Genomic DNA, 13,375 nt, shown 5'->3' with positions numbered 1-13,375 from the left:
GCTCGTGGTAGTGCTCTCCTCCCCCCACAATTACACATAATTACGTGAACAGGAGTAATCGTGTAATTATTATGCGTCAAAGACTAATGCGCAATAACCAAAATTACTCCATTTATCTGGTGTAAATGAATTACGCCTGGACCTGATCAGGAGACAAGTTTTCACATATGATGAAATGAATTATACTCATAACTATGTGTATTAAATGAAGGTACTGTTTTAGGCTGCAAACTCAAGTGACTTGCACCTTCACAATTTATATGTAAACTTTGCAAGCTTCTGTTGCCCTTCGTGATGGGGTGCACATCTAAATATCCATAACAAAAACACTGCCTGACATAAATATTGTGTTCTATTAAAAATTGTAAAAATATCCCTCAATTGGATGTAGGTTTTTTAAACTCTTCATGTGGTGACATTTTTGTAAAAGATATTCAGAACACTATTTGTGTCAGATGATATCTAGGCCATAATATTCTGGTACCAGTCATCGATATGGTGAGAAATCTTTTCTGCTGGATCATTCGGTAGCAGGTGGCCTGGCATCATATGGCAGCCATCCTGCTTCAGAGCCCCCACTCCCTGGAGTTCTGCTGCTCACGCCATACCCCTTCCTGTGAGAAATAAGCCTTCCACAGCAAGGTCCATGTGTGTGAGCTCTGTCCCCAGCTCTAAGTTTCCCTCAACCTGTAGCTTTGTCCTAGGTACAGTAGTCATTCTAAGAAGACCCAAGTTTTGTTTAGAATCCCGTAGCCTGTGCTGTCAAAGGGCAGGGTGCAGAATATCAATTCTGCATGGTCTTGATTGCACCATATGACTCTTTAAGTCACCACCAGGCACTCCCTGCCCACTAATCTATTTGCATATTCCTACTTTCTCCATTTATCACGGTTTTATCATTTTCCTCTTCCACTTTTACGGCTGGTGTTTTTTTCACTATCTTGCTCTGGGTCAAAGTCTGTTGAAAAAAAAACATGCGCCATACCCCACAAATGAGTGCCAGTGGACCCCACCTACAAACAGTGACTTAAATTGAGCACGGATGCTGTGGAGAGTATTTTTGACTGAAATGCTCATGACCCCCTTCAATAAATATTGCGAGCACGCACATGAAGTAGTAACCACTATTGAAAAAGAAAAAGGGAGCACACTTCCTTGCATTCAAGCGGAAAATAGCCCCAAAGCATCATGGTAAATGCAGTCATTTAAATATAAATAGCAAGAATGTTTCAAAAAAATTATTCACCCTAAGTAGGTGCAGCAAGTGCCGTATCGCTGTAGAAAATCTTTCACCTAAGGTAGGTGCAGCGAGTGCCGTATCTCTGGACACGTGTTTCTGGCTTTTGGCCGTCATCAGCAGACAGCGTTTGTAACTGAAGGGGTCGCTTGAAATGCCACCAAATGTCTTCACTCGTTTTTCTTTTGTACCACTCAGTAGGCACACAGGTGCATTGCCAGTGCTCGTCAGCAAGAGGCTCACGGGAGGCGTCATTTAGACATCCAAAAATAAAAAGGGAGCACACTGCCTTGCATTCAAGCGGAAAATAGCCCCAAGGCATCATGGTAAATGCAGTCATTTAAATATAAATAGCGAACATTTACCATGATGCATTGGGGCTATTTTATGCTGGAGTGTGAGGCAGTGTGCTCCCTTTTTTTGTGTGTCTAATTGACGGCTCCCGTGAGCCTCTGAGCTGACGAGCTCTGGTGAGGCACCTGTTTGCCTACTGAGTGGTACAAAAACCTGTGAAGACGTTTGGTGGCATTTCAAGCATCCCCTTCAGATATATTTTCTCTCTGCTGATGACGGCCGAAAGCCAGAAACACGTGTCCAGAGATACAGCACTTGCTGCACCTACTTAAGGTGAAAAACTTTTTGAAAAATGTTTCTATCTTTAAATCAAATGACTGCATTTACCATGATGCACTGGGGCTATTTTATGCTGGAGTGTGAGGCAGTGTGCTCTCTTTTTTGTGTGTCTAATTGACGGCTCCCGTGAGCCTCTGAGCTGACGAGCTCTGGTGAGGCACCTGTTCGTCTACTGAGTGGTACAAAAGCCTATGAAGACGTTCGGCTGCATTTCAAGCAACCCCTTCAGATATATTTTCTCTCTGCTGATGACGGCCGGAAGCCAGAAACACATGTCCAGAGATGCAGCACTTGCTGCACCTACTTAAGGTGAAAGACTTTTTGAAAAATGTCTCTATCTTTAAATCAAATGACTGCATTTACCATGATGCATTGGGGCTATTTTATGCTGGAGTGTGAGGCAGTGTGCTCCCTTTTTTGTGTGTCTAGGAACCACTATTGCTCTCAGCATGCTAAGGGTAACATTTCTCACACAGATCCATGCAACAAAATGCTGTGATGTTTCCAGGGAAGCTGTGTGCTGAGGCCTCCTGGGCACCAGTGACCTTTCAGTCCTTCTGCTGTGTGAGCTGAGCCTCCATTCACACCTCTGCGGCTGCTAAACGCCAGGGCCTGATGATTTCTGACAGGCCAGCGTCAGGGGTGCCCAGGAGAACTGACTGTTACAGATGGTTTCATTCCCCAGACCAGTCTGAAGTAGATCATCAGTAGTCAACAGAGATGCAATGAGCATTTCTGAGCTGGGTTAGACGATCGATTGCCAGGCCACATTCCTGCTTTGAGAAACATCACCCCTGGCCATCTCTGCACAATGTGTAAGTGTAAATCCATTGCAAGAGTCCGTTCATAGTAGGGTCGAGTCCCTGATTCGAGATGTGCAGATCCATTCTCTCCCCAAGTGATGCTATGTGATACCGTTTTGGGAGATCTTGGATTTCTTGTCACTTTTGAGGCCACTTTGCAGTCACTTTGCACCAGGGGCTAATAAACAAGGCAATCCATTTACGCCATTTATACAGTTTATGCATTACAGGAAGGAAGAAATGCTATTTTCTCCAAACGTAAGCTTTACGCCACTTCAGAACTTACGAATAACTAATTTCCCACGCTTGTGAGTACATAGTATGAAATTAAAAAACAAATGTTACCCGTTTCACACATGCAAAAGAAGGGATTACCTGTGTGTCGAAATCAACTGGCTCAATTTCTTGCTACACAATTCTCAAAACGCTGCAAAATCAAGTTACTCTCTTCTTTAAAAACGTATTAATATACTAGCATGTGTTCTTAAATTGTCTAAATGCTCATGAGCGCCATTCTTAAACAGGTTTGTCAGCTGTTTAAGCATACACAAGGGTGCCTACAATATGCAGCCCCATCTGCTTCACGTTTAAACGTATTTATCTTTGTTTTTGTGTGGTCGGAATGCACTCACTTAGGTTCTAAATATTATTATTTCTGCTTTAGTAGTTTGAAATTGACAACAATCTATAATTGGCAGTTCAAATGTATTTTATTCAGCGCTAAATGAGCTCAGTTACCTTGTGGCATGATGTAATATTAAGTTATTTTATGTTATTAATATTTGTATCGCATATTGCTGCCACTTCTATTACACTGCAGTGTTTTCAGAGCATGGACACCCTCCGCGTGGTTCTGGTCTTTTCATCTACTAGTTGTGTTTTATTGCGGGCGTGGTCTGTCGGTGTGGGTGTAGGTCTGACAGGGAAGTATTGTTCCTAAAAATTAGAACTTCTGTCTTGTCCGTGTTGAGCTTCAGACAGTTGGTCTTCGTCCAGTCGGCGACACTCATCATGCAGTTGTGGAAGTTGGTCCTAGTGGCAGAGGGGTCTTCTGAGAGCGAGAGGATGAGCTGGGTGTCATCTGTCTGCATAGGATATGATGTTGAGGCCATGGGTTCTGATGATGTTGGCCAGGACCGTCATGTAAGTGTTGAACAGGATGGGGCTGAGGGATGAGCCTTGAGGAACGCCACAGATGGTGCTCTTGGATTCTGAAGTGAAGGGTGGTAGGTGGATTCTCTGGGTTTGTCCTGTGAGGAAGGATGCAATCTATTTGAGGGTGTCTCCCTGGATACCGATGTGGTGGAATTCCTTGATGAGTGTTTGATGGGATACAGAATTGGATTCTGCTGAGAGGTGAAGCAGGATCAAGGGCACAGTCTTCCCCTGGTCCTGAGGGTTCTGATGTTGTCGGTGGCAGTAATCAGGGCGGTCTAGTTCAGTTCAGTTCAAAGATCTTTATGTCGGCTCAGGGGTCATAAAAGCACATAGAAAAAACAATAGAATATAAATAAGACACAGTGGTTAAATACTATAAAAACATGATGCTAAAAAGTCAAAGATAAGAAAATGGAGAATGTAAAATGGTCTTATATACATCCTATGACTTAAGAGTATAATTGCATTTGATCAGTATACTTGGGGATATGGAGAGTTAAAAGAAATCATTCAAATACTGAAACATCTCAAATCCAGCTAGGATTGATTGCACAAATTGTAAGTGTGTCTCACGCATCAAGACAGCAGCGCTGATTGGTTCTTGAGAGAAGCAGATATCTGTGCCCTAATTCTCCACATGGCCCACAAATAGTGTGTAAGTGTAAAAATCAGTGGCTGGCCGGCGTCAGTTTTAAACATACTTAATGCAACTCTAAAGTTTCTAATAGGGGGGTCTTGGTGCTGTGGTTAGAGTGGAAACCAGATTGGGAGGTGTTCAGCAGGTTGTTTCTCTCCAGGTGTTCGGTGAATTGGCAGTTGATGGCCTTCTTGAGGACTTAGGCTGGGAAGGGAAACAGAGAGATGGGGGCAGTAATTCTTGAGTTTGCAGGGGTCGGCAGAGGGTTTTTTAGGAGGGGTCTGACTTTTGTGTTTTTCCATCCATCGGGGATAGTGGCCATGGCGATGGATTCGCTGAGAATGAAGGTGAATTGCACTGAGTATCTTTCTCCAGAGGTTGAAGAAACTCATACATTCAAAGCTACGGTTTGTAGTGTACCCTGGTCTCTGACCAGTGTTTAATGTGTAAAAGAATAAATGCCAGTCCCAATGTTTTTCTCAGAAGCCCACAACCGGCGCTATCAAAGATTGAGGTGCTGAGCACCAAAGCTGCACAGTCTTGATTCCACCTCACACCTCTTTCTTCCACCATCATACACTACCTCACCCTTTATTTCACTCTTGCAGGTTTCATCATTCCTGCTTTTTCTCTTAGTCACTGTTTATCCATCTTTCTCTTGCTCCTCCTTTCCTCCTTTTGAGTTTTTCATTCTCCTGCTCAGGACCAAAATCTCATAAGGAAAAGTAAGTGCTGATCCCCAAAAGTGAGTGTTGGTGGGCCCCACTTGAAACCACTAGTTCAAATTAAGCAATGGCTCTGACATTCAGACAATCAGAAAGGTGTTCCCTCCACTAAGACTTACAAAACAGTGCACCCTTGGTCCCATCCTTTAGAACACTGAGGCTTAGGGTGCCCTTTACTGAAGTGCTCCTAAAGTATACACCTTTATGATGATTCTCTCTCTACTCAGATATTACCAGGCTTTGTTATTCCTTTACCCACCTGTTTCTTTAAACCTGTTTTCTTATCATGTCCTTCCCACATCAGACTCACTCCATTCATTCTATCTCCGCAATGTAGGTCTTCCTCCAGTCGTTTGAGATGCCACTGAAGAAAGCTGCTGGGCCCATCACTGCGGTAGCGAGGATTGTTCCCAATTATGAGGCCTACAGGTGAGTGAGCTGTGGAGGGAATGGGAGAGGGGTAACGAGAAGGAGAGTACAAAATATAAACAACTGTGGAGGCAGCCCTCTTTACTGTTAACCTTGTGTCCTAGGGAGCACCTGCTTCACCGCACTCCAGGAGCTGGCGGGATCCTTCCTACCACGGTTACGTTCCCAAAACCCTCTGCGACCCCTTTCGAGGTTCCTATGGCCAGCTCTCTAGGACAACCACAGGTATGTGGGGAGAGGTAGTGGATGGCATGTGCATAGCAACACACAGCAAGACAGCCAACTTTGCAGGGGTATACTTTAGTAAGTTAATTATAGTTCCGTGTCAAATGCAGAAGTATACTGAGCAATTACTCAGATGTACACGGTTGATAATTCGAGTGTGCTTTATAACGCATTCTGTAGTAAAGGAAATGTTTGTCAAAGTTTCTAATATTTTCAAAAAATATTACCATCTGAAGATATTTGTCTGTATCGGTGTGAAAGGCAAAGGGCAGGAACTCATCCTCCATCTTAGGCAGGGTCCGTAGGGCCTCTATTTTGTAAATATTAGAGAGTGGGGAATCCAGTTTTTCCTGGTTTAAGAATGACGGCTGTAAGAATGGGACAAACAGAGACACAGCAAGAAAAGTTGCGACCTAGATTTTAAATGGTTGTGTGAGTAACTAAAATGTTATTTGTTGCCAATACCTTTGATAGAATCACCTATTCAAGAAGGAACCATGCTTGACCATGATCAGAGAGATACAATTTCCATTAGTGAACCAATATTTCAGTGTAACAGTTGGATAATATGGGTGTGGCCTGTGTCTAGTTGGCCTTGCTCAGTGGATATTTACTTTTATTTCCCCTGTGAACTACCGGCTGATGGGGATCCATAGCCATCCTGAAGTGTCCTGATCACCCACAAGCATTCAATACTCTGGCATTGTGAAGTCCAAGAAGTACCTCCGCCTGTCATGAACATGTATACATTACTTCTCTATGGCGATTAATATATGTTTAGTGCTGGCAGCATCACTTTTAGACCCTCTTATCTAGGCCTAACTGAAAGCAAAGCTACAAACTACAGAGGCAAGATGATTTCTGTACTGAACTATCTGCCTGTCTGGGGAGTGAATCATTTGCATGCAGTTATGTGTGAATTGCACACGTATGTTGTGAGGATCCACATAGGGAGTTCTCCTTCATCTAAAGAGATCCAGGGGTGAGAGTATAAAATAACATTTTGGCAAGAGCACCCCATGATGCTATTACAAGTACCTTCATAAAATGGACACTGAATGATGGCAAGACAGGTACCAAAACACAAAGGGCCTGATTCACAAAGGTAAAGTTAGTCCAAAAGAATAACTTTAGACCTGAAGTCTAAGTTTAGACCTAAAGAGAAATTAACTAACCCACCATCCTGTAATGATTAGCATCTCAAAGAAAAAGAAACAAAATCAAACAGTGGGAAAGAGGGACTCCAGGACAGTGACGAGGAAGACCTGGACTTGGAGTAATGAAGAGTATCAGTAAGTAACCGGGACAGTACATCCTTCTCCGTATTCCTCTCACAGTCCTAACAATGCAAGTAAATACCCGAACAGGAAAATAGTGATTTTGACTAAAAAAAGAACCACACATAATATGATACTTCACATAAAAATTGAATTTTGTCACATGAACTCAAAGAAAATCTTTTTTGCATCATTAGTTATGCACTGCAGACAAAACATGTAAACAAAAATCTGAAGGGATAGAACCCCCCCTCCAACCGCAACATGTAAGGAATTATAAAGGTACGAGGGGTTGACCGCGTGGCTACGGCATAAATATCCTTTAAGGAAGCTCACTTACGCACAGCCCTTCATGATGAGACTCCCTTAGCTGATCTGCTCTGGACAGAAGAAGATTGTTTCTGGCCAGCTAGCTCACAGGCTTTGTTGACAGCTAGCTATAGGAGGCTGGCCCTCTATGTAGTGTGCAAAGGTAGGCACACTGTGCAGGGGGTCCAGGCAACCACATATTGGTTTACAGGGGTAAAAACTTGATCACATAATGCTCTAATTTTTAAGGTAGCTTGGTCGAGCAGCTAGACCAATCTTGGAGAAGTGAAAATCATTTGTTGTACTCCCAGGATCAATCTTGCAAATCAATTTAAGTACTTTTCGAGATATTAATTTTTGAAGTTTTATAAAAATAGTCTTTTTATGAGTAATTGCGCACTATAGGAATCAATGGAGGATCACCTTTAAAAATACATATAAAATTGCACAGTTTATTTACCAAGTTCTTCTTTTGCAGGATTGTCGAGGTCGTCAGTGGGCACACTGTGCCAGATGGAGAAGTAGGGGTGTCTCCCGGTTTCTCTGGTAGCAGAGGGAGAAGGTCTCTGGAGCTGGTCCAGCGCCCCTTGGGGGGACCACTTGGTACTGTAGAGGGAAGTTTAAAGATGGATCATCTGGGTCTCCTTGGAGTGTCGAGGTTGCAAGGGGTGGGCGACCCTTAGGGCACAGCAGGTTCTTCGGTGCAGGGCACAGGGCGGCCGGGTGCAGAGAGATTCCGTGAGGCATGAGCTGTGCGCAAGGATGCCCTCAGGAGCAGGAGGTAAGTTGGTTCAAGGGTCGTTTGCAAGTCAACGGGGACACTCTGGTGGGAGGTCCAGGGTGTTCCTAAAGTTCCTTGACAGGGGCTTCCTCAAGGTCCTTTTGCAGCCCTGGCAGCCTTTTTTTTGGATGTCTGCTGACCCATACTCAGGGTATTGGCACGGTTTGGCTGCTTTTGGGCGCAGTGCTACTAAACTTAGCACACCAACAGGGTTTGTTCTCCAGGTTGCTGGTGTGTAGTTTGGTCCAGCTGAGGCATCCAGTTCGGAAGTTAATGGCTGGTCAGTGAAGTGACCGTCACTGGCTTGCGGGTTTCTTGAAGTTTTAGAGTGGTACCTCCACTGTGGAGGGAGTTCTCTGGCAATTGGCAAAGCCCGGAGGTCCTCTGGGTTTTTTGTAGAGTTGTCCAGTTGTCCAGCAGCTCCTCAGTGGCTATTGTTGGCTCCTGGGTGCAGCAGGCAGGGTTTGGCATCTTTTCTTTGGTGCAGCAGGTCCACAGTTCTCGTGCTTCGGATCTCCTTGGTGCTGGTCTTCATTTGTCCATCAAACCGATTTTCTTGTTCTAGGTATGCCCACTAAATACTGTATTTAGTGGGTGTTTTTAGGGGGAACCTGGTAGTGACCAATGGGTCATCTATCTTAGGGTAGCTACACCCACTATTCCAGTGGGGAAGGATCACTTCCCTATACCTGATTGGCTGTTTTCCTTCCATCCAAGATGCAGGAACATCAAATGGAGTCTCCACCCCTCAGGCAACACCTTAGTGGTGGTGCATGCTAGGTAGGGCCACTCCTCCTGTCCTTTGTGTTTTCCTGCCATTGCTCCCGTCAAAAGTGGGGGTTTGCAGTGGGGAATCCATCTGCTGCTAGCTACAGGCTTGGGGTCAAGTTTCAAGGGCAGTAAGCCCTTTGAAACTCTTGGACAGGGCTGTGCACATTCCCGGGGGAGGTGGGGTAGTACCCCTTCCCAGGAAGGGATTTGTTCTCTGGCCCCAGAGGTCAACGGCTCTCTCCCTGGGGGTCCAGAATCCTGTCTGGTGATGTCTGGCTGGTTGGGACCGGCCAGCAACCATGCCAGGCAGTTAGCTTTTGCAGGGGTCACCTCTGAGGCGACCCCTGGGTGCATTTTGTAATAAACCCAATACCGGTACCAGTTTGGATTTATCATTCAGAGTAGCCATTATGTAGCTAGGAAACTCGTACTGAACAGTGACCATTACATGCATTTAAAATGGCTGCTCTGTTCACTTACTATGTCTGAGGTTTGGCAAGGACACACTAGGGGCATATTACTCATGCAGCTATGCCCTCACTTACAGGATAGTGCTAGAAGGCCTGCCAGAGGGGTGACTTACCTATATTGCATGCAGTGTATAGTGGACATGGCACACAGGCTGTGTGCTATGTCGAGTTTGTGCTTTTGGTTGGCACCAGGGCACTCCGTCTACAATGGTAGTGCTGGGTGAATCTGGATGCATGGCCCTGTAGGGTGGCACAATCAGTGCTGCTTCCCTCAGGGGCCTACCCTTACTACCCTCTGGCCTGGGTGCCTAAGTACCAATTACTAGGGACTTACAGAGGCAGCTAAAGTTGTTGCCAATTACCTTTGCAATTTTTAGGGAAAGAACACTGGCACTGGAAACCTGGTTAGCAGGATACCAGTGCACTCAAGTCCAAGTTGCATCCAGAAACAAGGCAAAAAGTGTGTGTGAGGAGGGTACTTCAACAAAGTGCCAGTTTCCCACACTAGCTTAACCCACCTACAAATGGTTGATGTAGATAGGCATAGACCTTGACTTGAAATAGCATGTGTTACAAAAAGTGAGTCCACCTTCCTGAACACAGAGGTACAAGACATGTAAATAGATAATGGTCTATGTACATCGAGGGTATGGAGAGGGGAATCCTCTGGAGAAGAATGGTTTAGAAAAAAGAAAAGTATGGACAGTGTCTTAGCAGCATTGGAAAGATGACAGTATCTTCGGCAAAAATTAAGGTCCTGGGCTCAAGACCATTTTGTTTGAAAATAATTTAAGAAGCGGAGGTGACGAAAACCAAGTTCCGATTTCATTAATTCTTCTTCCTGAACAAACGGCCCCAAGAAAGATAACTTTACCTGGGGGTACTCAGCTAATAAATGAGGCTTAAAGGTGGCATCCTGAAGAGTCGTAAGAACTAACAAGAGATATCAGGGCAGGAGGGGGAATGAATGACTAAGTGGCAGAGAAAAATCTCTTAAGAAGGCGAGAAGCCAAAGAAGCGATGGTAAGAACCTCAGGACCTTGAAAGTCCGGAATTGCTGCCCACTGAGTTTGAATCGTAGAAACCGCTGAACCCAAAAGCAAACCATCCCTTAAAAAATACAAAATCTTGGTTGGTTGACAAGAAGTAGAAGAGAAACCATTGGAACTACACCATGATCCAAAACTCCTCCAGTGTCTCTCCTAAGACTTCAGTGACGTCTACATTGTTGTATACTTTCAGCAACATTAGAAGGACAACCCTCTGCTATTACCTTGATCTTTCACATGCCAAATCCCCAGATTCAAACACACGAGCACTAGAGGACGAAGAAGGAGCCAACTCACAGGGAAAACTGCCAATATGGGTGGATCGACAACTGGAGGAGGATTAGAAACCAATGTCTCCTCGGCCGAAGTGGAACTACCAACAGGGCCTTGGCCTGATTCAGTCGGAGCTTTCTCACTACTCTTGGTTTTAGCTGGAGTGGAAGCAGTAAAGGAGACCTGTCGACCAGGGAATTGGGAAAACATCTTTTGCCCATGCTCGTTGTGATGTAACCAGAAAGAAAAAGTTCAATAGGAGGGCATTCTCCTCGAAGGAGAACAGGTTGATAAATGGCTCCTTGAACATCGGACAAAACTAGTGAAATATTAGAGGAGACAGACAAAGAGAGAGAGAGAAGTCACTACCTGGTTGTCTGTCTGCACACAGACTGCTTGAGAGAGTATGAAAGAAAGAAAAGGATGTAAAGCTCTGCAAACTGGATCCATCTCAATCCAATTGGAAGACAGGGATTGAATGACCACCTATCCCTGAGTTCTGTGATCCTGAAAAACTGCTCCCCAACCCTTCTTGATGCCATTGGTGGAGATGGTTAGGGCCTGAGTAGAAACCATTGAAAACCCTTGTCCAGATTTCCTGGAAGCAGTCACCACTGGTGATCCCTTCAATAAGCTGAATTCCTCCAGAGCCCCCAGAGTTCATCAATTACCTCTCCCCTCCCCAACAGCATAGTTATGCTTTTGGGGGCTTCAGCAGGCTGATACTGGAATTTGTCAAGCACAGGAATTCCCTGGCCACAACACCTGCCTTTAAAGGGCTGGGACTTATTAAAGACATGTTTATAATTAAAAGGTCCATTCCCCAGAAAGGATTTGACAGGATCCATCAGCTTTTTATTCTCTGTGAACTTTTAATGAAGTCTTCCAGTTCTTGCCAAAAACATTTAGCACCAGTGAATGGAAACTGCATTAGAACTTCTTTTTTGAGAAACATCAGCTCTCCATGAGCACATCCAAATGTGTCTCCTTGCCACTATAGCTGCGCCTCAGGCTGCTGTGTCGATGGATACATCAGAGAGGAACCGTGCCTCCTGTTCCAATGAGCGCTACAATTTGATCTGCGAAAGTTTGAGAATCCTGTAAAATAGATTGCACAGAGTATGTTGTGTAGGCACTGGCTCTAACAGCAAAATTATAAGCCACATACCCTTGTTACAGATGTTTCAACCTTTTTATTGACTGTACCACAGTGGTTCCCAAACAGTGGTCCATGGACCCCTTGAAGTCTGCAAAGCCTCCTCAGGGGGCTCATGACTGCTTAGAAAATTAACTAAAATTAATATATTAATAAAGTGCATATAAATAAAGTGGCTAAATGTGCAACAGAAGGTTTTAAAACATATTGTAAATGTCAAGGAATTTTAAGTTGGAGGCTAAAAATTAAATTCGTATCCTCAGATTGATTCATGGGAGCAGTGCAGGTCCACCAAACAGAATACAGAATGGACGATGTTGGCTTCAATTGAATTTAGAAAAGGTCCAACCATCCTATTAAAATTTGTATTTGTATTATTTTATTTTATTAGTTTTCAAATTAAATAATATGTGTTATCATTTGTGTATGAGTTTGATGGAATGCTTATTTTCTTGTGTATTGTTTTGCAGTTCAAATCATCAACAATGTTTAGGCCTGGGTCATGAAATGATAGTTCCCTGGGTTGCTAGACCGGCCATTAAATTGTCCACCTTAACTGAAGCTGGGATTTTGTCTGCAGAATTCTCCAAGGGGTATGGACATGCCAGCAAACGCTAGGGTGCCATGACCGAAATAGGCAAAGGAATGAGGCAATGTGAGAAAGTAGCCTCTTTCTAGCATGGTTACCCCCATTGTTGGCCTGTTTGTCAGTGTTCTTCATTGTGTGTTAACTGTGTCACTGGGATCCTGCTAGCCAGGACCCCAGTGCTCATGGTTTGTCGCCTACTTATCAGTCTGTTTCACTGTTTTCGTCAGTATGCTTAACTATGTCACTGGAGTCCTGCTAACCAGAACTCCAGTGCTTATGCTTTCTGTAGTTCCAAATGTGTACTTACATACTGGTAACCCAGTATTTCCCTCCAAACTGGCATACTGCCCCCCATTATAAGTCCCTAGTATATGGTACCTGGGTACCCAGGGCATTGGGGTTCCAGGGGATCCTTATGGGCTGCAGCATTTTGTTTGCCATCCATAAGGAGGCCATAGAAAGGCTTCTTCGGGACTGCCATTGCAGCCTGTGTGAAATAGTGCATGCACTATTTGAAAGCCATTTTCACTGCACCAGGTCACTTATAAGTCACCTATATATCAAACCTTCAGACCCTGAAGGCTGGGTGCAAAGTACCTGTGTGTGAGGGCACCCCTGCACTAGCAGAGTGCCCCCACATTGTTCAGGCCCATTTTCCCAGACTTCGTGAGTGCGGGGACTCCATTTTAAGTGTGCACTGCACATAGGTCAATACCTATCTACAGCTTCACATTGGTAACTCTGAATATGACCATGTAAGGTGTTTAACAACTGGGAATTGTACCCCAATACTGATTCCAGTATTGGTTACACAATTCCATGCACTCTGTGGCTCCACAGTGGACCCCCAGTA

At 44.4% G+C, this 13,375-nt stretch overlaps 1 protein-coding gene across 3 annotated transcripts in view; it reads left to right on the top strand.

Moving 5' to 3' along the window:
* Window positions 1-13,375, top strand: part of CCDC33 (coiled-coil domain containing 33) — an 808,167-nt gene that overhangs the window by 412,322 nt on the left and 382,470 nt on the right. For all 3 annotated transcript variants that reach the window (XM_069222214.1, XM_069222216.1, XM_069222217.1), the window contains exons 8-9: window positions 5,531-5,622; window positions 5,727-5,847. In XM_069222214.1, coding sequence (XP_069078315.1) covers window positions 5,531-5,622; window positions 5,727-5,847 — 213 coding nt within the window. The remainder of the gene's footprint in view (window positions 1-5,530; window positions 5,623-5,726; window positions 5,848-13,375) is intronic.

Source organism: Pleurodeles waltl, chromosome 3_1 (genome assembly GCF_031143425.1).
Source record: "Pleurodeles waltl isolate 20211129_DDA chromosome 3_1, aPleWal1.hap1.20221129, whole genome shotgun sequence".
NCBI classification, from domain to species: Eukaryota; Metazoa; Chordata; class Amphibia; order Caudata; family Salamandridae; genus Pleurodeles; species Pleurodeles waltl.
Note: the sequence above shows the minus strand (reverse complement) of the source record. Positions and strands in the feature narration are given on the sequence as shown.